The sequence below is a fragment of the Barbatula barbatula genome (genome assembly GCF_947034865.1).
Source record: "Barbatula barbatula genome assembly, chromosome: 21".
NCBI lineage: Eukaryota > Metazoa > Chordata > Actinopteri > Cypriniformes > Nemacheilidae > Barbatula > Barbatula barbatula.
In genome coordinates, this window is record NC_136784.1 from 6,518,492 (window position 1) to 6,545,005 (window position 26,514).

At 39.8% G+C, this 26,514-nt stretch overlaps 1 protein-coding gene across 1 annotated transcript in view; it reads right to left on the reverse strand.

The window, feature by feature from the left end:
• Positions 1-26,514, reverse strand: part of epha10 (EPH receptor A10) — a 94,305-nt gene that overhangs the window by 23,682 nt on the left and 44,109 nt on the right. Inside the window, exons 4-5 of the mRNA XM_079484327.1 lie at positions 10,831-10,986; positions 7,759-8,106 (exon numbers count right to left, since the gene is read on the reverse strand). Of these exons, the coding sequence (XP_079340453.1) occupies positions 7,759-8,106; positions 10,831-10,986 (504 nt within the window). The remainder of the gene's footprint in view (positions 1-7,758; positions 8,107-10,830; positions 10,987-26,514) is intronic.

The following is a 26,514-nucleotide window of genomic DNA, read 5'->3' on the forward strand; positions in this document are numbered from 1 at the left end:
AACAGGTAATTCAGCCCAAAATCACAATAAGTTGACACGTCGGACTGCTCAGACAAACAGCAATGTTGCAAATGACTGACTTACTGTTTTAGTTTCTTTGCAAACTGCACTGGGATAGGCAAAATATTTAACATTCAGGTGGCTGTGCGTTTTTGGTCTGCACCATAGCCAAGCCAAAGCTAGAAAAAATATTATAATCACCTCCTTAGAGGTGACAGAAACTTAAAAAGTGGGTTATAATGATTGAAACGCCTTTGGGAACTTCCTCCCCAGAAACAAACATGAGGATGTAAGCCAAGAAAAATAGAAACGCTCAATGTTTCAACACAAGACTAAATTAAAAAGAGGAAAAACATCCAGTGAGAGACGGGGTTGACAGGAAGGTAAGGCTTCATTTTCCAGACTCAAAGCCCCAACACTGCTGTAAGCTACAGACAGCGTCAAACCGCCTGACAGCACAGACACAACACTAAGCTGATTTCAGAGTTCATGAGAAGTGCACCAAAGTTAGACTAAATCAGAAAGAAACAAAATCCGCTCTCAATATGTAAAAGCAGAGCAGTCTTGCAAGCAAAAGCGTATTTATTCAGTCTGCAAAGAATAGAGGGAGGTCTGGTTGACTGACATCTCCCTCTAGAGATGACAGACAGCTGTCAATCAAAGCATTAGGCCATCGCTCTCATCACGAGATGTCTGAACAGTGAGCGTGGAGACTCATCAACCCCCTATAGCTCCACACACGCACAGACAGCTTCACACAAAACCAATAATTTTTCAAGCAGTGTTTTTTACCAGGAACATCTAAATAGATTTAGCCTACTTGAGACAGAAAATTGCAAACAGAGTTGTTTATAGAAGCGATATCTTAAGTTTTACAGTAATTTGTTTTTCTTACCCAATGCCAATTTGTTTAAACAAACCTAATTTAAACCATATTCTCTAAAAAAGGAAGTCTGAAAATCAAATGCAGCCTTGCCTAATATCCAAAGACCTGCTCGCAAACAAGAACAAAAACTATATTAGCATCAAAAACTATTTTTTTTATTTAAGAGTAAATATTGCATGATTTTTAAGGTCCTACTTTGGTTTATGGAGTGTCTAACAGCAAGCAGACACACAACAAGGTGTAAAACCACATTTATTTTCTAATTATAGGCAGTTATTATTACCTTACATCTTGACTGACTCTCAAATGATTTGTGATTCATTTTTCAAATTTTCTAATCCCCTCCTTTCTGTCAGCATACTCTGATCTGATTGGTCAGATGGTCTAGTCTGCTGTGATTGGTTTACAGTGTCCAGCGTCGCCAATGGAACACCGAGTGATGCAAAACTGACACGGAACTGAAATTTGAATGACAAACAACTTTTTCACGCGATTAAGAACCGACTCCTTTTTTTTCCCAAGCCAACAACTTTGTTATTCGTTCACAACATGGCTGCTTACATTCCCACACAGCAAAACTACACCAATTGTAATTTTAAGGAATAGTTGTATTTTAACTGTAATAGTTACTCTTTAAGCTCTGCGCATTTAAATTTGAAACGAAACGTGTGAGCCCTTTAAATTGAAATGGATTTTGACTGGATGTTAATATTTTATTATCAGAAAGTGATGCCCACAATATTTTACATTTATAGTTATCGTTCTTGGTCTGAGCAGGACATAATGTGTAAATTGTATGTTTATTAATAGAAGTTTGGATATTTGCACTAAAAAGTCAAGTAACTAAAGACACAATTTGTTTGTTTTCAGACTGTTCCTTACATTTGAAACATTCAGTAAGTGTATTTGTTTTGTTGCATTTGTTGTTTGTCATTTAGTCATTTACACCTAAAAGAAGAAACGCACATTCTCTGAAAACAACCCTTAACTTTACAGTTCTATTTGCAGCGCATACTCATTAACAACATGACTTTGTCCAGTGTAACAATCTTTCTGCATAAAAAAAACTTTAATCCACATACAAAAGGCACAAAACTCTCTGGACCGAATAATAACCATCTCAACACTTATAAGGGTGATAATGAGACTACGAGGAAAGAGGGGCATTTCAAAGAAAACGCTGTTAGTTTGAACTTTTCACACATGCATTCTCGCACTTCCTTCAGGTTTGACAGCCTGCATCATTGTGGCTGTCCGTCACTCATATAGCTCACTGCAATGCTCTGAAGATCTGAGGACATCTAGCCTGTCGTCTGCACGCAAAATCCGACATCTAACTCTCCGTGTGCTGCGTAACAAGCTCGCGAATGCATCCGTGATTGCCACAAAGAGCGCTGAAAGCTTGCTCTCGTGAAGGGCGAGGAAAAGATGTTACCCCGCGACCAATTAAAACCCTTTGCGCTCTGTGACAAAGGAGGCCAAATTGGTTGAGTGCGGAGCTGAATGGAGGGTGATGACTCAATCTCTTTTAGTGCTGCTGGAGTTTCTGCGCTCGCTCTCATTTTCTACCATTAAAGCAGAGCGAGAAAGCAGCCCCCTTGTTAGGGAGAAAGACGGGCGTGCGGTGATGCGCTCGAGAGCAAATGAACAAATGTGCGGCGGTTTGCAGAGGGGAGCGTTCCTTTAGATGGATGGATGAGGGGGAGACGAGTAATGAAAGATTTGGTTGATCAAACTGGTAAAGTTGGACTGTAATCATCAGACTTTGTTAAAATGTAACTTTAACCACTATTAGATTATATTAGACTACATTTTAGACCTTTAATACACACACACAACTCGCTCTCCTCTTTAGGCACTGTATCCTGCTGTTCTTCACCTCATGTCATTCTCTTATCCCTCTCTCTCCACCCTTCCTCTGATGAGGCGCTCAGAAGGGGCCCGACCCCAGAGAGCTCCACAGGCCCCGGCCATCTAAAGCAGCCAAGCTAAATCCTCTGAAGATATTGAAATGTCAATCCCTTTTTTGTGACCCCTCCCCTCAACCTTTCTCCCAAACACACACACAAACTGGTTTGATTCATTATATTACACAGAACATCTCATAGACTTCCACTGTTTTCATATCAGGCTAATGATATTTTCTATCCTCTAGACCTCACACAAACCTACTGATATTATAAGAATCGAAGCAATACATGATTATAATTGTTTTATAGTGGCCCTCAAAACCACAACGAACATATACCACCATACAAAAGACTTGTTGAGTGACTAAGTAAAGCGTTGAAGCATAAAAGCACTGCAATCCATCAAAAGCCACCTGTCCGAGGGATGATCTGACCTAAATCGGACCGCTCTGTTTGGGTTTCAGGGGCTGGTTTAAACTTGCCATCTACATCCATTTCATGTCTTAACATTTCACAACCCCTGTCACTGAATAAGGTACTTGAAAAAATTACTATGTGTCACGGAAGGCCGTACAAATCGGAAGACAACACTTGAAAGTGACGGGGCTACATATTTAGATCCACCACAAAAATAAGTGAGTCATCCATGGTGACAAAAGGCCTTACAAGTCATCCGGGCTGTCGACAGCCTGCACATTTCTTTAACTTAACCTAAAGCGACCCAACAGATGTCTATTAAATGTACTTTGAATTTGCATTTGCAGTTGTGCTATGGTACAATCACAGTCAGATGTTAAAGCACATGTGTTAAACTGCACACCCACCACAACTGACTTAATCCAATTAGTTTTCCATTTTAGCATTAGAAAAATTCAGTAGGACAGCCCAGACGGAAATATGCACAGCTTCACAAACATATCAGCGTTCTTTGGAGACCCACACTTAAGGTGATCCTGTCCCCTCTGGAGTGTCCTTCCCTGCGGCCCCATAAGAAAAGAATCCGAACACCTATACCCATCAACCCTAACCTCCCATCAGGGCCTGAGGTGGGCCGATAAGTCAAGCTCCAAGCCCCCTTCTCAAATACAGGGAAATCCGTTTGGTCAGGGTGTACTTCTCATCGACTCGCAGTCTTAAATCCACGCTGGCAAAGCGCCAACTTCGCCAGCCGTGAACCGTGTGCCGTAAAGCACCACGGACGATCTCTGTAGCGTGGAAACACAGCTGGGTCTAATTTTGAGAGGAAGTTTAATATTTCACACTGGAAAGAAGAGAGAGGAGGGTGAGGTGGGAGAATCACTAACAGGTTTATAGTTTGTGTAGAGTGTGACCCGCCTCACAGTCACTGATGCAGTATTCAAAAAGGTCAGCTGCTCTTTCATGAATTATTGTTTTAGAACACAAACAGGGCGTCAGTCACATCATACCCTCTGCTCGCAAGGAGCCCGTCACGGTGAAGTAATGCAGCAGAGAGGCAATATTGAGGCGGCATGCATGGGTGTGTTGACAAGCACATCGATATATAGGAACAGAGAGTGCAAAAGAACACACAAACACTGGTGTTTAAATTATAAACTGGTATGTATGATGTAAAGAACTACTAAACATGTTACAGACTAATACGTTTCACAGGATAACTATTAAACTGATCTCCATACATTCTTGGCCGGTTTGAGTTAATTAAACAATGTAAAATATTGCTTTTATAGCAGTGTTGCCAAATCTATGTTACAAACCAGCCTGGTGGGCAAAACAAGCCAAATAATCAATGCCCAAATAGCAAAATATAATCACTCCCATACTTAAAAAAAAACATTGTTATGCATTAGACACACTTGAAAATCAACACAGTACACTAAAAATAGGGGGTTATTTACAACCCAGCATTGGGTCAAAAAGGCACAAGCCCACTCATTTGGTTGTAAATTAACCTATGCTGCGTTGTGTCAACACAAACAATTGGGCCGTTTCAACACATTGCTGGGTAAAAGATATAAACATTTTATGGGCCAAGTTGTCCCTTTCAGACCCAGCGCTGGATTGAAAATAACCCAGCATTTTCTAGAACGTTATAATCATAAACACACTCATTTTACAGAAAGAATGACAGCTTATAAAACTATTGTCGATCCATAATCCGTGGGATAAATTTATGGCAACAGTTTCAAAGTAAACTATATTTAAAACATATAAATTGCAGGTTACTGTAAGTACTTCGCTTTTCGTGGATTGAACAAATTACATCAAATTTCTTTTTTTTGCAAAACTGCTCCTTAGCTCAAATGATAAATCTCTATTATCTTGACATTGTGAATCGGGGTAAAGTAAGGACACGCCTTTGAATATAGTTTTTTACCTCCCTAATAATAACCGATTTTATATACTGCATTTTACTGGCCATCAGCCACCCGTCTCACAATGGTTAATACAATTAATTTGTAGCAGTGAAAAGCAATATTCAACCATCTCTAAATATAATGGTCAAATAAAAACACATTGAAGTCATAGTGATATTTCAACGTTGCTTAATCTTATTCCTGTGGCAAAATATGGAATTAATATTCAATATACTTTATATCATCGCTAACAGCCTCGTGGAAAATGTTAATCTTCCAGTCACTTTATGGCCAGCAAATTGCTCTCAATATGAACGCTGCTTTATTTCATTTGTACAGAGAGCTCAGCAAAGGGTTATTCCTTCAAACAACTTCCAATAACACACAAAGAAAGCACTAACCGCAGCACTGATCTCACTCTCTAGTCAGTTCATCTCTTTTGTGTTGACTGGCAATCACACAGAACTCTAATCAAAGTGCATAAACACAGCTGCCTGTGAGACTGTACATCAGTGAACAGTAAAGTAACTCACTTCCACTGAGAGCTGCAGTTAACCTTCAGTGTGTGTGTGTGTGTTGAGATTAATGGTGTGTTTATTGAGAATGGAACAGGAGTTGAGAGGAAAATTTAGTTAGAATATGCAACCGACATAAAAATTAAAGGCTTGTGTTATAGCTACCCACACAACCTCCAGCACAATAAAAACACAAGGATGGCCCATCCCGGAGGATAAGATTTACACCGGAGAGGGTGAGAGAGTCGAAGAGACAAAGAGAGAGTCGTTTTTGGCTGAGAAGCAGCAATTGGTGTTGGGAGGAACATAAAATAAAAGGAACGGGAGCGGAGATCCAAATAAATGCTGTGCAATTGACTCTTAATGGAGAGAAAAGCGGGTGGAAGTGGAGGACTCGATGAAAGAGATCTTCTCCATTAATAAACATGCAGCTTCAATACTGCTTATTTTAGCCCTCTGGGATCACAAAAAGATCTGACTTGGCTCTAAAGCGTTACGTGTGTGAGGTGGAAAAGCTGCTTTGTGTGTACAGTATCTGCATGCCGTGTAATAGTAGTTAATGGTCGGTTATTGCCCATTAGATAAACTGAAGGATAAATGTGAAGGTCTAATGCTAAAACACTCATAATATCATCTGAAGTGAAAGCGTATATCAGGTTATTTACATTATATAGTGTACGTGTGTGTGTGGGACAGTGCACAACTTGGAGTATCCCTCCCCACCTCACAAAACTCATCAGCTGTCCACTAAAGCCCTTCTACACTCCAGATGCTGCTGTTAAGCAACTTCATTTTGTAATCGGTCAGCACTGAAAAGAAGTGCATGCTCGTATGCTCAGAGGTCATAACACACACGCGAGAGCACAAACCTACGCACACACCTTATGTTTTTTTGATGGTCGGACTTTTCTACTGTTTTTATATTGAGCAAATTATAATTTCTGTATTTTAATTCTAACATGTTTTGCAATGTAAAAAAATGTTTTTGTGTAAATCGTTTGTAAAGTCATTCTTATAAAAAATTTCGGATTCATTTTCAAAATGTTAGTTGGCACAAAAGAAATGTACACCTGCTCCATGCCACGTGTAAATAGTGCGTAAAACCGCAGGTAACGTTCTGTATTATTTTAGACAAACTGATGACACCGCATTTAGATGCACTATGTATCGTGATGATATTTCACTAGTTCTTATCATTTTTTACTTTTTAACTTTTGGTAAAACGCAGAGCTAGTCACTGTCCTTTTTTACACAGCTGTCCAATTCAATTGGAGAAGAGGCGGGGCAAACCATCCATCAACAATGGAGAAGTTAATATTATTGATAACTGCATTTTAATATTGCTAATTGTGAATGAGTTTACTATGTTTACTAATGATTGGAATTCATTAACATACACATATTTTACTATGAAATCTGACGTTTTTGAAGTATTTGTGAATCCGGAGGAATGTTTTCGGGAAGGTTTGTCTCATATATTTACGAATGATTCATGAATGAGGCCCAATGAAACCGTTGCTATATTATTCAGACATGAATTGGTCTTTTTATTGTGGTAGAAGAATTGTTTATTGCACCTAAGAGACACCACTATAACCTCAAATTATGTGCGAAACATTAACATAAATAAATGCCTAGCATAGCTCAGCTAAAATGACCATCTCAACAAATGGAAAAAATTCAAAGGTTTTATACCGTTTTGGATGACGCTCACAGTCTAATGCCATAAAGAATCCGTCTATTCAAAAATGTAACTGACCACCCCTCCGGATCTCATTTAAGAGGACGGGAGCACCATTTAATCCAAGGCAGTATGAAAAAAACACATTAGTAACTCAAGAGCATAGAGCAAACGCAATGAAATAGAGAAGCACTAAGATGAACATAAGCTGCTTTGTCACAACCTCATTTGACTCGGATAAGAAGCGTTCCACTCAAATGAAACCAACCAGAGTGAAAACATCTGCTGTGGTGTTTTCAGGGACATGACGGTGTGCTCAAATACTTCTCAACCAAAATTACCACATGCTTCCCAAACGCTTACACTGTAATACTTGACTATTCTTAAGCAATTTAAAATAATTGAAAGTGGCACCATATTGGATGTATACCTGGAAGGCTGGTGGAGATGTTGACTTGGGTGTAGAACCTTTTATTCGGAAGTAATTCCGAAACGCCATTGCGTGCTTCCACGCTGAAGGAGTAGTTGGAGTTAGGCAGTAGGTTGACCACAGTGACCGTGCGCTCTGTCAGGCTGCTCTGCTGCGGTACGAAGCCCACGCTGGCACCGCAGGGTTCACACTGCACCTGCAGGGCTCGAGGTGGGCCGACACACCGCCGACAACCTATACTGTAGGTAAGATCCACCCGACCACCGGAGTCATTTGGCGCAGACCATTCCAGTATGAGTGTAGATTGTTTGAGGGTGTAGACCAGATCTCTGGGTGGAGAGGGGGGACCTGTATGCAAAAAACAAGATCAAAGCTAGTTAAGCCTTACTAAAATGAAGATATTTAAATGTTCAAAAGCAAACGTAACATCAAGTAATGGATTCATAAGCAAAAATGAAATGCAATGTGAACAACATACTCTACTTCACAACATGATGATAACCCCTGAAAGAACTGTTATTTCAAAATGAAAACCAATTAGCTACAACTGGGTGAAGCCTAATAGAGCTTAAGGCTTAAAGTCTGTTGAGAGGAAATGAACACAGGGGCATGGAAGAGATTCAAAGAGAGAGAAGAACCGTAGCGTTTTAAGGGCATATGGCAGACAACAGTACAACAGACACACACAAACACAGGGTGAGAAAAGCTGCATCATGAATGTGTGTCATTGGATACTCAAAAAACGTAATTTTTAAAGGGATAAGTCAGCCAGAAATGAAAATTGTGTCAATCTTACTCACCCACTTGTCATTTAAACCCGTATGACTTGCTTTTTTTCTGCAGTAAACAAAAGAAGATATGACGACAGAATTTTCATTTTTGGGGGAACTATCCCTTTAAAGTCCGGTTCACACTGCCAGCAAACAGTCGGGGTGAATGTTTGACGTAATAACACAACAAAAACAATTGATTCCTATGAAGGCCTTCACATAGAACGTGAACATCCGCGCGCCAAAAATGCAAAGGTTTTTCACGTTTCTCAGGAACGCATGCATCCCCCTTTCCTGAAACAACAGCGGAATCATTGTCCTATAGCCCCACCTGCCTTTCCGGAGTGAAATAGCTGTTGGCGATCAACCGTTTCACCGTTGATATTAAAGCTAAGTTTGCATCGCAGGCAGTCTGAATAAATCTTGACGCCTTACAGAAACTAAAATCATTTAATAAAAAATCCCAGAAATTCAAGAATTGCCCCAATAATCACCAAAGAAACTGTGAATAAAAGTGACTTTTGGGCTTAAAATAAAGCCGTATGTAATAATATTAAGCTTTAGTTGCTGCTATATTAAGTGAGCTTTTTCAAGGTTTTAAAGAATCAGCATGGGTGTAGTGAATCTAACAAAAACGTGTGCTTCTAAAGAAACCCTAGAGAGATGTAGAGAAAATAGACAATGTGAGTAAGACTCAGATCAAGAGAACAAGCAAGATGACAAATATAAAACAGAGAGAAAGAAAGAGAGTGATATGAAGAGAAAGAGAGAGAGGCAGAGAGAGAGATGGAGAGATCAGAGGTGTTAATTGCTGCTGTCCTGTAGCGCGGGACTGTTCTGTTGACTGTGGGTGGAGCGGGTTGACACTGGAGCTCTGCGTCTATAATGTCATTTGTCAGACAAGAATCTGGCAGCAACAGGGAGCCATTTAAATGTCACCGAGGCTTTAAGCTGCCCATCATCCGCCTGGGCCTGGAGCACTACAGGTGCCTGCCGCTGCCCTTAAACACACACCCAACTCTGATGGGCTCAATATGTTCTAATGAGAGGTGAGTTTACTTGTCCTTTCCGGACAGGATAAGGTGGCCTTTAAAGTTATGTCTGTGAGCTTAACATCACAAATAAACAAAATGAACGGTTTCGATGGACGCATGCGCCTGGCCCGAAGTCAACTGGTCGGGTCTGTTTTTGTTTATTGGTCTGGCTAGTGGCTCATAATATATAATACTTATTTATATTTAATTGTATTTATATTCATATTTTGTTGAATGATTATTGTATTTAAAAAAATGTAATGGGTCATGTAACTTTGCCGCATTTTAATATAGCCAAGTAACGTTTCTTCTACTTGTTACCCAAAATAATACTGGCTACTTTTATCTTGCTAGCGAATGCAATTTACTTATAATCTACAGGGACTCTATTCTCGGTGGATGTGTACCGGAAGTTAAGTTTGGTCCACATGCATGCGTAGTAACGTTTGTTTATGCTGTTGTTTTGAAACCGTACACACATGTGCACACAGAGGAGAGGTAAAGAATCATTCCTGTCACCTGTATCGACATCTCGTGTCATTTACAGTGACGATTCTGCAGTACATTACTGTACACACATTTCCCTTTTCTCTCTCTGTAGTCTGGCTGCATCTGCTCATAAGAATCACTGTGGGATCGATACTATAATGAACACTATCACAAAGTGTTTCTCGCTCTCTCCTTTAAAAGCGGCTTAAATCAATAGAGTAATTAATGGTTTAATTATGCTATAAAAGTCATAACAAAGCCATTTACAGCAATCAGACACTTGTTAAACCCAAAGTTATGGGTCAGTCATGAGATTTTAAAGGTAAAATGTGTCATTTTTGAGCCACTAATGTCAACAAATGGACTTGAAAAAACAATTTACTCCTCTAATATATCACTACACAGGCTTTAAGTTTGTACTCTTTGTATTGAGCCAAGAGGTCAATCTGTGATGTTTAAATCCTCTATTGATTGTTTTCTCTTTACAAACTAATTTGCGCTTTAGTTTACCAAGATTAAACTTCGGTATGCAGTGAAAGACAGAACTTCCATGATTTGCTTACACAGTCCAATGTAACCGCCACATACACATCCATCCTCTCAACAGAGCTAACCCCATTGTAAACAATTAAAAAACAGGATCAATTATATTGATTACAGCACTGTACACACAAAAATAAACACAAATATTTACTTACACAGAGAAACATAAACTCCAAAACATACACCTGCACATAACAATTTCCAAACACACACACTCCGGAATTGAACTGTCTTACGAGTGCAAGGGGCCGAAGGGGGGTCCAGCGGTGTCCTGAAGTGGTCGTCCTCACACACACAAAGCACACTACCCTCCTCTTCTGCCTTGCTGTTCGCCGGACATGAGAAACACTCTTGTTGCCGTGACGACATCTTATATGTGCCGGGAGGACAGGCTGAGGAAAGAACACACAGCAAAAACATATTTTACATACTGAGAATACAGAACCTGCAGCTTGTGAAATTAGACCTCTCTGCACAAAAGCGCTGACAGTCCGACAGCAGAAAAGTTTCTGCGCATGTGGCTTTAATCCTTATTAGCCAACATGAAAGATCCACTTCGGGAACATAATGTGCTACTTGGAGAGAAACAAGCCACTGGGTCTCTAGATCTTTTTACACTAATGAGGATCAAAATATACATGAAAGGGGTGATTTGATGCGAATCACAGACAAACTGCTGAGACTGTGAACACACAGAGTACAAGAAAACAGACCTTTCGTTAAATGAATAGGAGAAATCACAAGACCCAATAAAGCGGATAGGAAGTCCCGTCTTTCAGTGAGAAGAACCAATCCCTTTTACTTGCAAGGAAAACGTATATTTTTGGTAATTTGACATTTTTCTACAGGGAAATCGTTTGGATATTTTGAGCTCCAAAAGCTCAGCAGAACACAATTATAATTTGCAATGACTATAAATAATGATTTGCATTACATTTTTAAGTAGTTTTAAATGAAATTAAATGTGCGCTTTATTATGTATAGTAATTTATACATGATATAATTAATGACCATAAGTCATAAAAGTTATATTGTATCATTTTAATTCATGATCATTTGCAGCAATTATAAACATTGTAGCAAATCTAAAATGATTAGCCATTGACACCTTCACTTCATCATTGCTTAACACAATGTGTCATTTAAACAATTAATTCAAAAATAATATTACTGAATATGGATGACACACAAAAATACCAGTGACTACACATGCAAAAACCAAAGCGAAAATAAAAAAAATGCTCAAACATGTATACATATAAAATAACATTCCCGCATTCATGCATGTTTTCATACCGAAAAAAACTCAGCATCTCACAAACTATCGTGTTTATTCCTGTAAATAGCACTCATGTTAAAAACTATGTGTCCTCATATGCCACGGTTTGTTTTTGCCACTTTCTTTACAACTTGACTTCCCACTGCAATGTGTTTTCCTGAGCTGCAAAGCCCAAAGAAAAGCGAGACGAAGCCAGCTAAAGCCAAACCCTCTGCATGAGAGAATGAGTTTATATCCCATATCTGACATTACACAGAGGTCCTGAGGCAAAGCCAGGATTTTTCTTGGTGTTGCAGGACCCTGGCAATCCTGCTGAAACTAGAGAGCTGATTGCTTCCACAGTGCCACAAGGTGCTATAATGCAGATGAGCGACAAGTCACGCCACGTGATGCAGAGAATGTGGTCAAACGCCTAGGGGGGGGGGGGATTTCGGTTTGGGTTGGTGATGGGTCTTATACAGGAGCAGTATATACAGGAAAGATCTTAAATGTGCATTTATGTAACTTTACATTAAATATAAAAACATTTATTTTATGAAGATTCACTTTATCAAATACCCAGCAAACTGATTGGTGATATTATTGCTACTGGTTCATGGCGTCTCAAGCTTAGGTCCTGGTTTGGTGCGAGAAATCACATTTTTCTGAGGGGTCTCTTAATAACCACCTGCCTCTTTCCAACACACGTCAATAAATCATAAAATGGTAACACTGTAAACGTGAGCGATGAATTGTTTCAGTGGAGCTCTGACAGGAGGTTTTAATGAATATTAATAAGCCCAAAAAACGTTTGCTTTTCTCGCCCCGTTTCTTCTCGACACAAATGGCCTTCATTATTTTCAGTCTATAATTCCATATCGTCTTATTTTCAAATGTCAGACCAGATTTGCGAGCAGCTGTCAGGGAATCAATAATTCATGTCATCGTATTGAGATCACCTCAATGCTGCTAATTCTAATTTATGAAAGAATCCCTTACAGATAGAATAAAATCACTAAAAAGGACTAAAAAGGTCTGCTTTAAAGGTCCTGCCGATCAAACAGCCCTCACTACCCTCTCCAAACAAATTATAACCCTTGGGATAAACAAGCAATAGATATCTGTTCGAGTTCTGGAGGTTACTTGCACAGGTTTTCATCAAAAATCGTCTGGCAAAGGTTACAATGACGTTGATGCGTCCTGTGCATTAACCAGGGGCCCAAATACAATTTTTTCCTAATCTCGGATGTCACAAACAATAACCTTCAGATACCGGTACCAGCAGCAAGGTAAAAATTATTTGTGCCGTTTGCTAAAGCAAACTCCGCTACCACCATTTCTCACACATAGAGTTAAGGATTTGAACAAACCTTATGGTATTAAACTTTAGAATGCAAGCTGTGCTCCAGGCGTTCAGGATAACCAAAACTGTGTTGCTTGGTGTGCTATTTTGTCAGGACTTTTGATATTCACCTGTCTAACAATCTGCAGCATTACATTCAGGGAAAAAAACAAGCTAAATCTAGAGACTAAAATGTTATAGAGACCTGGGGGTGAAGGATCTTAATACGAGGGTAGTAAACAACCCCCCTCAAAATTCTCAAAACCACCAACTGTAGCAATGCATAGCAACATACCAACAAAAAAAATCCAAACCTTAGCAACGCTCCAGGACTCATCCATGGCATTAAGTTTTGCACAGGGAATGTATAACTCTAGTTAAAGTTGACATTTCAAGTCATAAATATCTCCACTGGACATAGATAGCAGTTCAACAGGATTTGTTGAAGAGACAAAGAAGCCTCTTATAGGGTGTCACATCTGCACAGATTCCTTCTATACATGTCCACCACATTCATCCAGATATCCCTGATCCTCTTAACACACCTCACCATTTTCCTTTGCTCTTCTTTTTTTTCTTTCTTTCATTCTTTCTTTTGAATCTCTCTTATCCTGGTTCTGTGCCCCTCTCTCTCTCTCTCTCTCTCTCTCTCTCTCTCTCTTTGTCTCTGTCTTTCTCCTTCTTTTCCAAATCCTTTCTCTCACACTCTCAAATTCAATGGTGCTTATCTCGCCAATGGAACAATGGAACAAGCGTGGACAAGGGTCCGAATTACAGGATATTACACTTTTCAAGCCTAATCCTAATCAGGACGGGAATGATCCGAGCTCAGCCATGTTGAATTGTGAGGGGGCTGGAGGCATGGTAGGTCTTTGTTGACTTTAATTATAAATTGCTAGGATTTTAAGAGACTGTTCAATAAATATTGCAAAAAAGTTCATGACAAACATTACTTCCGTAGCTCAAACTATCTAAAAAAACATACAAATCTGCATAGAAAACGTATTTTTTTAACTCTTATTAGTGGCAGTCACTTAAGTGCAGAACAAGTATTTAACTAAATAACTTTCTTTCTCTCAACCCTGTGCTGCTTCACGTGCTCCCTCCTGCTACTGAACTTGCACTGTGTTCTTACTTGCTTCCCCAATGAAGCGCATTAGGTCCCTCAGCTCCAGAGGGTTAGAACCAGGATGACATCATCAAAGGCGACCGAGCAGCTAATCTCGCAGATTTGTTTGCTTCCTGTCACCTCTGATGGATGGTTTCCATTTAGCCAAGTCCAAAGGAGATTTGTAAACGTCCAGAGTTGGACCCGGGCCCCAAATGGAGAGGCACAGGGCAGAGCGGATCAAAGTGGAGCCAGCCATCAACGCATGTGTGCGCGGCCCCCATGTCACATGAACTAAGGCTTAAGGGTCATAACTTTGCAGATCATAGTGCACCTCATTCATAGCTACAGTGCACATGTGTGATTTCATACAGAAGAGCCTGGGGAAATCTGTAATAAAAATACAGGGACAGCTATATGAAAATAGGGGGTAGTTCAGGAAAAATGAGAATGTAGGACAGACGGAAGAAAGGAAAATATTATGTGTACTAATGAAATGACTAAACTTACAATTTGAATTTGAGTACATCTATAGAAGAAGAAAGGGAGGAGAGAAAGAGAGAATAGAAAAGAGACAAACAAAAAATGCGAGAGATACAAAGTATCACTGGCTGATAAAATCTTATAAGTTGAGAAAGCAGATAATCATGTACAATATTAATTTCTCCATTATTACTATAATATATCTGATACGTTCAATTCAACAGCAACTCAAGACAATAAAATAATTAATGTTTTTTTACTCCATTGTAAACAATTTTGTTTCAAATCAAGCCACAATGAACAAACTGTAGATTGCAAAAAGACATTCAGAGATGCAGGAAAAAATGCAGAAATGCAGAAAGAAATGAAAAGAAGAAATGCAGCAAAGAAGTGTAGAAGGAAATTAAAAAATAAAAATAAGAAATTCAGAGATCTCTGCAAAATGCAAAAATGCAGAAAGAAATGCAAGAAATTCAGAATGCAGAAAGAGTTTCTGTGGTAAAACTGAACATCAGCATCACTTGCTCCTCACAGACATCAAACCAGTGTGTCACAGCAGGGAGACAGAGCTACTAAAATTGATTTCCTGTAGGCTTCTGGTGGCATTACCCTGTCCCCTCAAACACCAATCTCAACATGCCCATATCCACGTCTGCCTGATCAGAGAGCGCAAGCTATCAGCTTTCCCTCATTAGGCCTGAAGAGAAGGATGAGATCGGAAAGCAGACACGAGGGAAGAGAGTCCTGTCCATTTGCATTCCAAACCCAACGGGCGGCTGTCAATGGTTATGTTTGCATCTGAATGTCAAAGCAATTTCAGGTGCGCCACTCAAGAAATTGAGAGAGATGGAGAAGTCGGAGAAAAAAAATAAAAACCTACTTTCTGAATCAGTGAAGGGTGTCCGTCTGATGAGGATGCTGGGTCGGGAAAATGAGAACGCCCCTGCCAATGAGATGCAGGCAAATTTGCAACATCTCTTAGAAATATCTAGGCAGAGGTTGGGTGCATTTGCAACTTCAAACAAACAGCACTTCTCATTGTAAGCTCACGTAATGGATCTCTTTTTGTATTTTCTTCCTTCGCTTTCAAGGGTATTTGGCTCAGTAGGAACATCAGCCGATAATGCAAGTGGGAAAAAAACTGTCCTCAAAGTTGCTTTTAAGATGCTTCTAATGTAAACTGCATGTTCCTCAAAACAAAGAAACCGAAAACCTGTTAGATTTGATTAAATTATAAAAGATGAGAGGTACATTAGTTGATTGATTTCAATTTTTTAAGACAAATGATGTCTTGAAGCTGTGGCTGGTCACATTTCCATGATCAATGCAATAGAGGTCAGTAGCATCCTAGACAGTGCAAAAATGTCAAATTTACCATAACACGCAGTGACCTCAAGCCTAAACCGAAATACCTCTGACCTTGGTCCCTAGCAGTCATTAATACAACTGGTCAAGGAAATAACAAGGTGGTTTGGAAATCGAAGGAATTAACGCTTGGGAGGACTTGGATCTATCCATGACCGGATCAATGACAAGGGCAGATCGACCCTGGTGAGCCTGTAAGGGTTTGAAAGGTCATAGTGACCCTCGGTAAGAAATCAGAGGATCAGATAAAGATGAATACTGTAGATGGAAAGGCCCGGAAGGTAATGATCGTAATTAACAGTAACCTTGTTGGATCATGAAGGAGCTTGTTATATACTTTTAAAGAAATCTGTTATTTTTTACTTGCATACCAAAACTGTATAATTTCCATCTATCCATGAAGCCAGGCCGTCTTATACAGTTCATTGACCGTGACTTTCTTCCAAATTCTAAAGCTGATCTACAACCATAAGACAAAGATGGCAATAAAAGTTGTTTATCCAACTCTTTTTCAACATTCTTCAAAACACCATTTTTGCGTTTCACAAAAGAAAGTCATATGGGTTTTGGATCTACGTGACTGTGACTGAACCGTGCCATTTTTGGGTAAACTACTCTTTAAAGAATAAACAACAAATAGTCATCGACAGCTACACATTAAAAACAAGTAACGTCAAACGGTGTACAATTTGTATCACGCTCGCACTTAAACACACAATGTGTGACCCTGCAAGAGCACCCGGGCAACAATTAACTGCATTTGTCAGTCATGCGTTTGCATAAAAATAAAGCGGACACAATCAGGAGGTGTGAAGGTAAAAGGCTTGTGACCTTGTTGTGTAATTAACAGCTTCTTTCATTAGTTTTTCCTTTTATTTGTGGGCACAGTTTTAATTATGATGCAAGATGCTTTTGAGAAAAGTTGAAAGGGATGTTAAGATCTAGCTAAAAATGGGCAAAAGGAGAATTCGGGCCCGGGTGCAGCTGTGCCAGGGGATGGAGATGAGACAGAGCAGGCAGCCACATGGAGGAAAAGATTAGGATTACAGAAGGAGGAACACAAAGACCAGAACAATTGGTTCTATAGGACAAATGGACTGACGGAATAAAGAAAGGTGGAATGTCAGAAACACATGGAAAGCTAGAGTAAACTTTAGTATTGTTAAAGGGGCCATTTCATGAAAATCTGACGTTTTGTGCATCTGACGTTTTGTGCATCTACCGACTCAGGAAACGTGAAAAATTGCAATCCAGTAACTTTGTTTAGGTGAGCCTATCAATGCAGGCCTGTGAGAAAACAAGCCGTTCAGATTTCACTTCACAGATTTTCTTCCGCTTATCCGGGGCCGGGTCGCGGGGGCAGCAGTCTAAGCAGAGATGCCCAGACATCCCTCACCCTAGACACTTCCTCTAGCTCTTCCAGGGGGACACCGAGGCGTTCCCAGGCCAGCCGGGACACATAGTCCCACCAGCGTGTCCTAGGTCTTCCCCGGGGTCTCCTCACGGTTGGACGGGCCTGGAATACCTTCCGGGGAAGGTGTCCGGTAGGCATCCGGAACAGATGCCCAAGCCACCTCAACTGACCCCTCTCGATGTGGAGGAGCAGCGGCTCTACTCCGAGCTCCTCCCGGGTGACCGAGCTTCTCACCCTCTCCTTCTCATCTCTAAGGGATCGCCCAGCCACCCTGCGGAGGAAGCTCATTTCGGCCGCCTGTATCCGTGCTGTATATATTATAATGTTATCGCCCCATTTTCTGAACGTGTCCACTCATGATGCTGCCACCATTTTGTGTTCGCAAGCGACAAATGTGAATTATTTTCGATGCCGTGGCAATAGGTAAGCAGAGCAGAGCAAGGCATGCTCACTGTTCTGTTGTTGGCTGCACAGAACACTGTTCCCAACCTCGCAGGAGACAAGAGAGCATGGATTTATTTTATTTTCACTGGGAATCCTCTACACTGAACGAGGCAAAGCTGCAGATGAAGACATTGTTAATACCGGTATTTTTTAAGGAAGGCCTCAGGGACCTGCAACTTAAAAGTAGATAAAATGTCACTCATAGAAAGCAATGTGTATGGCTTGTAAACACGCAACGGGATTGTCCTGTGTAATGTTACGTTCACTTAGAGAAAACGCGATGTGTTTGTCTTGAGTATGCATGTTATCATTTTAAACCTGTACGACTTTCTTTCTTCTGCAGAACACAAAAGAAGACTTTGAAGAAAGTTTGTAATCGAACAGCACCGACACCCATTCACGTGTATTTTATGGACAAAAACCCATGCAAGTGAATGGGTGAAGAGGGTGAGTAAATGATGACAGAATTTTCTTTTTATGTGAACTATCACTTTAAAACCACCCTCAAAGCATTTAAGCAGCGTTTCTTTCCTTAAAACAGACATTTCTGAAACATTAAGTTTATTGGTGCTTCACAGTATGTTTGATGGTCTCATGGTTCTTCTTTGCTTTGTCAAATGCATTTTTAATCTCGCTTAAAGGCTTCACTCTTGCTCCAATGCATCGTGACTGAATGTACCCTTGCCTTACATAGAACACGGCAAAAAAGCATAGTGAATTAATTCAGATAGTAAATTATGTAACTGCCACATCCATGAATCCTGAAACAATGCAGGATTATTCCATCAAGAACTGATGTGTTGTGAACCATCATATGATATTAAACAGCACAATGTTCCGGATGGGTCTGTGTGAGGCGTTCATGCAATTTCTCAGCAATGCATGTAATTGGGATCGTTCACAAACGTATAAACTAAATTATGGAGCAAATGTTATTGGAATCATTATGCTCAACTAGAGCCGGAGAGTTGAAAGCACACTCCAGCTGGATCTTTACTGTACCCTTGAATGACTTTAACTCAAGTCCCAAAAGGACGCAAGTGTACGGTAAGTTCCTTGAAGCTGAAAAAAATCTGCTAAATGGAAAAACCAACAACCATAAACATTTAAAGAGAAAAAGGTACAAAAAAAGATATCAGAGCTCTTCCTCAGGTTTTCACAAAGCCAAATTTAAAGGGGTTGGTTCACCCAAAAAATTTAAATTCTTTCATCATTAATTTACAGTCTTGTCGTTTAAGACTTTTTTAACATGATATTTTGAGGAATGTTGGTAACAAAAATACGCTGGTAAACATTTACTATTGTAGGACATATTCCAATGACAAATCAATGGCAACCAACGTTGTTCGGTTACCACCATTTTTGTGGTTTGTAGAAGAAAAAAGACATTCAAATGACAAGAGGGTAGGTAAATGATGACATCATTTTCATTTTTGGGTGATCTTTACCTTTAAGCACAGATTAATTCTTTCTCTAATAAAACCTACATACAATGGTAATTTCAGTAAGAATCGAACTCATACCAGCACAAATCTTTGCCTGACAGACTAAACCTTTGCTTTTAAAAAGACAATTGTATCACACAAAATCATAGCTGCTTTATAACTCAACAAACTTAGGAAGACCAAAGAAATGCAGGCATGGAAAACAACAACTTTTGAACTTTGATTAAGCACTGAAGGTCATTACAACAACAACAGGTCAGTGCCTTGAGTTTGAAATGAATGCCTTGAGTTTTTAAAGTTCATTTTCTTCACATCTTGTTTGTTAAGCCCTCAACCACAATAGAACAAGAATACTGATTGCTCAAACCATGCATAAAAACTTGGACAGAACATACTTTCGCCTCTTCCATTGCCAGCTCTGAGGTGTTGGGTGTTCACACTCAGCAGATGGGTTTAGAGTGTGTGTGGGTGTATCTATTGATTTCTTCTGGCCCGCGGTCCTGCGAGTGTCTCCCTTCCTTCTGCCTCACTTCATCAGTCTCATCCGAGGCTCGCTCCAGTCTAAGGTCTCCATCGCTCTTGGCAAATGATGGGGGTGGATCTCGCCAGACTAAGCAAAGCATCCTCCAAAACTTCCTCCCAGGATAATGGAGTTTTCAAGAAATATTGTGTAGGATGTTTGGCATTTCAAAAGATTCACTATCGACGTGTCTAATGATTGCCAGCTTGGCATATGGTTGTATATTCTTGTTTCTCACTCTAAGTTTGGCATTTTTCGCTTTTTCCTGAAGGACTAGAGATTATGTGGCAGCCATTTGGATGTCCAGGATAAAACAGAATCATTAAGCATTTCTTTTTACATTTTCTTTCCTTGACTGGTAACCATGCAACTTTGTTCTGTGGAACACAAAAGAAGATATTTTGAGAAATTTCTGAGTGGTTTTGTGTCCAAACATTGGAAGTCAATATGGTCCAATGCAGTTTGGTTACAAACATGGTAAAAAAATATCTTATTTTGTGTTCTGCAGATGATAGAAAGTATTTTTTGAATGGTGAGTAAATAACGTTTTGTTTTTGGGTGAACGGTCCATTTAAAACAGCCAGATGCAAAGTATACATACTGTACAAAGTTGCTACCATCTGCCCATCAACTATTACGGTTCCTCTATCGCTTCTTAGCAAAGAGTAAATGAGCATAAGCCAGCAATCGAGAAATCGCTGGGCTTCATCAGAACTGTGAGATCTGGTCCTGTGCCCAGTATTGCACACTCGCTAAAAATCAATAGCTTGTTTTTAATGGAGAAATCCTGGAGCGTGGCACAAAGGCAAAGCGCAAACACTAGTGCGTTCTCAGACATTGGCACTGCGGCTAGAGCGGCTGCTGCCTGCGGCGACCCACAGATCAGTGAATCCGGTGCTGCATCCGTGATCGAGACTGCCGGAAGTCCCACTGCGGTTGGAAAACTCAAAGTCAAACTTTAGACACCCACAGAGAGGATGCTGCTGCTAGTTGATTTAAAAACAAGTCAGTGTGTATGAATTGGTTGATTTTTTTCACTGTACATTCTAAATGTACAGTGCTCCCTTAAAAGTATTTGGATACTGCCAACAAAGAATGATAGAGGGACAGTTCACCCAAAAATGTCATTTACCCAAACACTTGTCATTTCAAACCTGTATGACTTTCTTTTTTCTGCAGAACACAAAAGAAGATATTTTTAAGAATGTTGGACCCCCACTGACTTCCAGTGTATTGACAAAGCCAAGTCAATGTGTAGGCCTACTTCAGTTTATCAGTTACCAAAATTCAGAAATAGATGACAGAATTTTCATTTTTTGGATCAACTATCCATTTAATCCAACTTTTCTTTTTCAATGACTCAAAAAGAAAGTAGTATATAAAGTCAACTTGAAGTCAAGAAACCTCAGGTTTGGTTCATGACATGAATTATAAACATGCTTCACAAAATCTGGCAACCCCAAAATACTTTCCAAGTAATATAATTATTGTTTAAAGACAAGGTTAATAACCTTTATACAGTTTTAAGTGTATAGTAAGTGTCCAAACACTTCATGGCTCCACATATCTGCTTACGTAATGCTGCAACACACAGTGCTATGCCTCATAAATGCAAACCTGTCCATCATATCTCTCATAACGACATCTCTTATCCTGCGTCAGGAGTTTTAGCATGCGGCCTACGGCGGATTCCTGATAAACCGCTGAGGTACAGGACACATTTAATAAACTATTCATGTCCTCCCTCAGACGTACAGGCCGGCGCCCGGTGTGGGCTGCACTGAAGTCCAGACAGACGGCAGGAGAGGTAGTCAGTGCGACAAGAAGATGGAGAGAGACAGAGAGAGCGAGTGTGCCGAGATAACCAGCTGAGAAAATGACATAAGCTATCCGGCAGTTATCCCTCTCGTTCGCGCGCGCCTCTGCACTCAGCAGTGAATTATTCAGAGTGAGGCCACTGCGAGTCACAGCCAAAGCGCTAAAATAGCTGCAGACCAGCGAGAGTGAGAGGACAGATATAACCAAAGACCGCGTACGATGCACCAGTGATACTAAATGTGCTTAGGAAATCTTAGAAATAGAGAAGAGGTGTCTAGTGCACTTGAAGGGATGGCACGCTCAAAGATTAAAGCAAACACAAACAGATACTCTTTTGGACTGAGAGGACAAAAAGGATAAAAACTTCAGTGTGAAGGAAGCCTATAGGTTTTGCCACTATTCTATTCTATCATTATATTATATCATATTATATTTCAATATACAATATAATCAACCTGACCATCCACATCCAGGCAAACACATCAGGTATGTCAGCTTTCTCCACGGCAACCACGGTCACCATGCCAACCCCATCAGGGAAGGTGACAGGCCTGGGGTCAGCCGTGACTGCTAACTCCAACACCACTTCAGGCTGGGCACACAGACACAGGGACTCCAGCTGTGGTCACTGCAGACACATCGCAGCTAACAGCTGTTAAAATAACCTTGCCAAACGCAGGCCATTCTGTGCTTGAAATGTTATAAAGGTGTGACACATAATCGCAAAATGTTAAAGGAATAGTTCACCTAAAATAAAAATTCGGTCAAGCAAAAAATTGGACATAAAAAGACTTCTAAAGACGTGCAATATATTATATATAGTATAACTTCACATCTTACGAAGCACTAAGTCTTTGACGACAATTGCAACAGGAGCACAAAATCAATGAGCTGAATTTGAAAATTTGAGAAATCCGATTCATGATTTGGATAATTTGTTTTATTGAACAGAATGTGTTAAAAAGACTCATGCAATCACGAATCCTGCTTGAAGGAAATATTGGATAGAGATATATTGGATATCAAAATATAATTTTTTGGGTGAACTGGCCCTTTAATAGTTAATGTGATCAAACGGCACATTGCAGAAAATAACTAAACAGTCACAAAAAATGCAAATGAAAAGCGTGATGTTATGGATTTACGTTCATGAGGATGCCCCAGTTAAGACATAACATGTCCCCAATGTCCAAAACTCCTTGATCAGTGTGGGGGATTCTAGGAAATAAGCACTTGAATGTTTTTATGACAGCAAGACAGGATCATTCCAAGGTTGCACATCTTAATAAAAATCATCCCGGACCCCCGCTCAATCCCTCCCAGAGATTCTCTAATTTGTCATCATGAACATTGCTTAGGAGATCATCCTTACACACACACAAAAAGAGAGAGAGAGGATTAGAGCAGTGACAGTTCATTAGAGAGCTGGTGACATCATCCAGAGATGCAGGCATGCCACATGGGCTACAACGGGGTTATGTGAGGCTACGATTAGGCTCACACACACAAAGCTTGTCAACACACACACATACATATCATTGTGGCAGAAGCAATCAGCATTAGCTGGTGTTGCTTAGAGAGGGTCAGCTGGGGACTTGACCCTCAATACCGCTGGCAGAGGGCACAATCAATAAATCAGCAACCTGCGGCTTACACCATCGCTTCAGTCAGGCAGCATGCCGATAAAAGTAGTCGTTTGAAGACAATGTTGGGGACAGCCTGGAATTTTAAAGACAAAATAAATCTCACTTTTTAGATATTACAGATCAGAGAAGCACTACTGTATTGCTTTGGGATTTGAGCCGACTAGGGATGTAAAAATCTAATAATCTCACTGTGCGATAATACCTCTGTATAAAATCCATGTTACGATTTTTATTGCAATATTTAAAATTGCAAACAAGCAAACTTACGACAAACGTTTCGTAGCCCAAACGTTTCTTCTGGTAGATCTTTACGGTAGAATAATATGAATTGAAATTAATATTAATAGAAATTAAATATAAAATGATTTGTTTATTATAACCAAATATAGACTGGAAGTTAACTTTGGGCAAGCGCGTACGTCCGAAGAAACAATCTATCGCAATGCATTGAACATCTTAGCAACCGCAGCGTGGCCATGGCAACCACCCACGACACCCTAGCATCACAATGCAAGCCACCACTCAAATTTTCTTTTAAAAATAACAACAAAACGAAAAACTTTACCATCTCTATTTTGAAATAAGTGCTGCTGTTCATGCTCATACACCAAAAGAAAAAAAAGAAAAAGCAAACAATTTCCTAGAAATGTTATTCACATGGAAGACAACCCATTATCTGCCTGTATCAAAAACCTTTCTAAGCTAAACATCAAGAAAAATGCACGACTGATAATCAACGCCCTCTCATCTCAACAAGGCCAATTTTAATTCAAAGAATCCATTTGCCAAATTCAATCCCCACTTCTGACACTTCTGATTGTACAACAACACAGGGCCTTCATACAATGTATTGTGTGGGCTAAATAGAAAACAGCAACCGCAAATCATCATCTTGTTTTATTGGCAGAATAAATTCATTAATGCTGTATAGTTCAATGAGCGATTAGTATGTGATTAATTTGATTGGATGCATTTGCCGGCTACGTTTTTTTAGTACTTTTTTTACACTTGTTTCAAGTAAGTGTTCACGCCTGCCAGCTCTAAACAAGTTTGTACTTGTAAGTCGTGATGTTTAATTAGATTTGAGAGAGAAAATGAGGGCTGTGGTACGAAGAACAAGTTACTACGTGCAAAAAAAATGACATTATAAAACAGATTTCTTTGGACTGGTACATTCTAGGCGTGCCAAAATGCAAATATGTTTAAAAAAAAGCTTTTATACATACAACCAGTTCACCTATACACACAAAGATAAAACCTGACCTTTCCTCTCCCTCAAAAGACGTCCTGGTGGGGTACAACACATACAAACACAAAGACTCTACATGTTGAGGATAACACAAAGCGGTCAATAAACGACAAGGAACATTTACTTATCCATCTATCCCGTCCTTTATTTACACCTGTAGTTCATTGAGCGATGCCATTGGTCAGGGGAGGGTGGTAATTGGAGAGCCAGCCAATTAGATTGATCCTGCTGCCAAAACAAACAAAGGCTGCCAAAACACCGCTGGCCTGATCAGACGAAGCCATATGTACTTGATCCAATCAAACCATATTCTTGGCCAAGGACCAACCCATAGTCAACCCTTCCATACGCGGAGATCAATGCATTCGCTCCTCCATCCATCTGCAGATGCAATTTTGATAAGTGAGGTGTCGACGTGAAGGTGAACCGGCAGTATAAATGGGTTTAAAACTTCAGTGAATCTTTCTGCAGGATACAATGTTCCTCGCCGACGGGAAATCCTCTCCCGGAACATGGAGCGGGGCGAGAGACAGAGACCTGCATGATTTACAGCACAGAGGATACGGGGAAGCTGAGCTGTTTAGCATCGCTGTCTAGGGAAGGCTATGGAGAAGTTATAAGAGACTGTGAGAGTGTGTGTTTAAGCACTGGATGTTGGGTTTAAAGATGTGCAAAGCGACACTTTAATGTTAAAAAAACTTGAATCGTTTCAGAAAGTACTGATGCTGAAAAAATAAAAATCGAGTTAAAGGGATAATTCTGTCATCATTTACCCACCCTCGAGTTGTTCCAAATCTGTAAAAATGTATTTGTTCTGAACACAGAGAAAGATATTTGTAAGAATGCTAGTAACCAAACAGTTCCACCAATGACTACCATAGTAGGAAAAATGACAATGGCAATGACAACAGTGACTTTTGCTTTCGTACATTCTTTAAAATATCTTAAATAAGAAATTTGTAAAGCAATCTTTTCTGACTATGTTAGTCAATGGTTGCCAACAACTGTTTGGTTACAAGCATTCTTCCAGGTTTCTGTGTTCATCAGAACAAGAAATTTATACGCAATAAAACAATTTATTCTTTCATCATGTTCTCTTATGTCATTCCGAATTTTCTTCTGCAGAACACAAAACATATTTTTAAAGAATATTGGCAACCAAAAAAACATTGACCCGCTAAGTTCCACTGTTTAGACAAAATCAGAGAGACATTTTTTTTAATAATTTTCTTGTTTTTAACTACATGAAGGTAAATAAATGATGACCGAATTTAAATTTTTTGGTGAACTATCCCTTTAAACTTCACCAACTGACTAAACATCAACACTGTTGAACGACCTACAGTAGTTAAGAATATTTACTCTAGCATGGCTTGGAAATTTGCAGTCTCGCTATTTGCTATACATTTATTTTAGGCTGATAATCTACCGTACACACACACACACAGACAGTGGGAGAAGTGCCCGGCACTGTCTCAAGAATTCAAAAGCTAATTCTGTTTGATTGTTAATGGAAAGAAATCAATAGCTTTCAGACACGATGTCCTATAGACCCTCAGCCTCTTACTGTGATTCACATATACATAGCAGAATATCAATATATGTGCCTTTATAGTCCACAAGCACACGTATGAGCACAAACAGACCTTTTGTCAATTAACATTAAACGAATAAATGAATATGAATAATGGATTCTCCAAGGTTAACACAAATCTGCAAAAGTTACCCGTGTGTTTTAAACGTGACATGTCAGCTTGCACCCACTAATCTCATTCTCTTGCTCAGAGGCAGATGATCTGACAGAAGGATGTGTGTGTGTAAGAGAAAA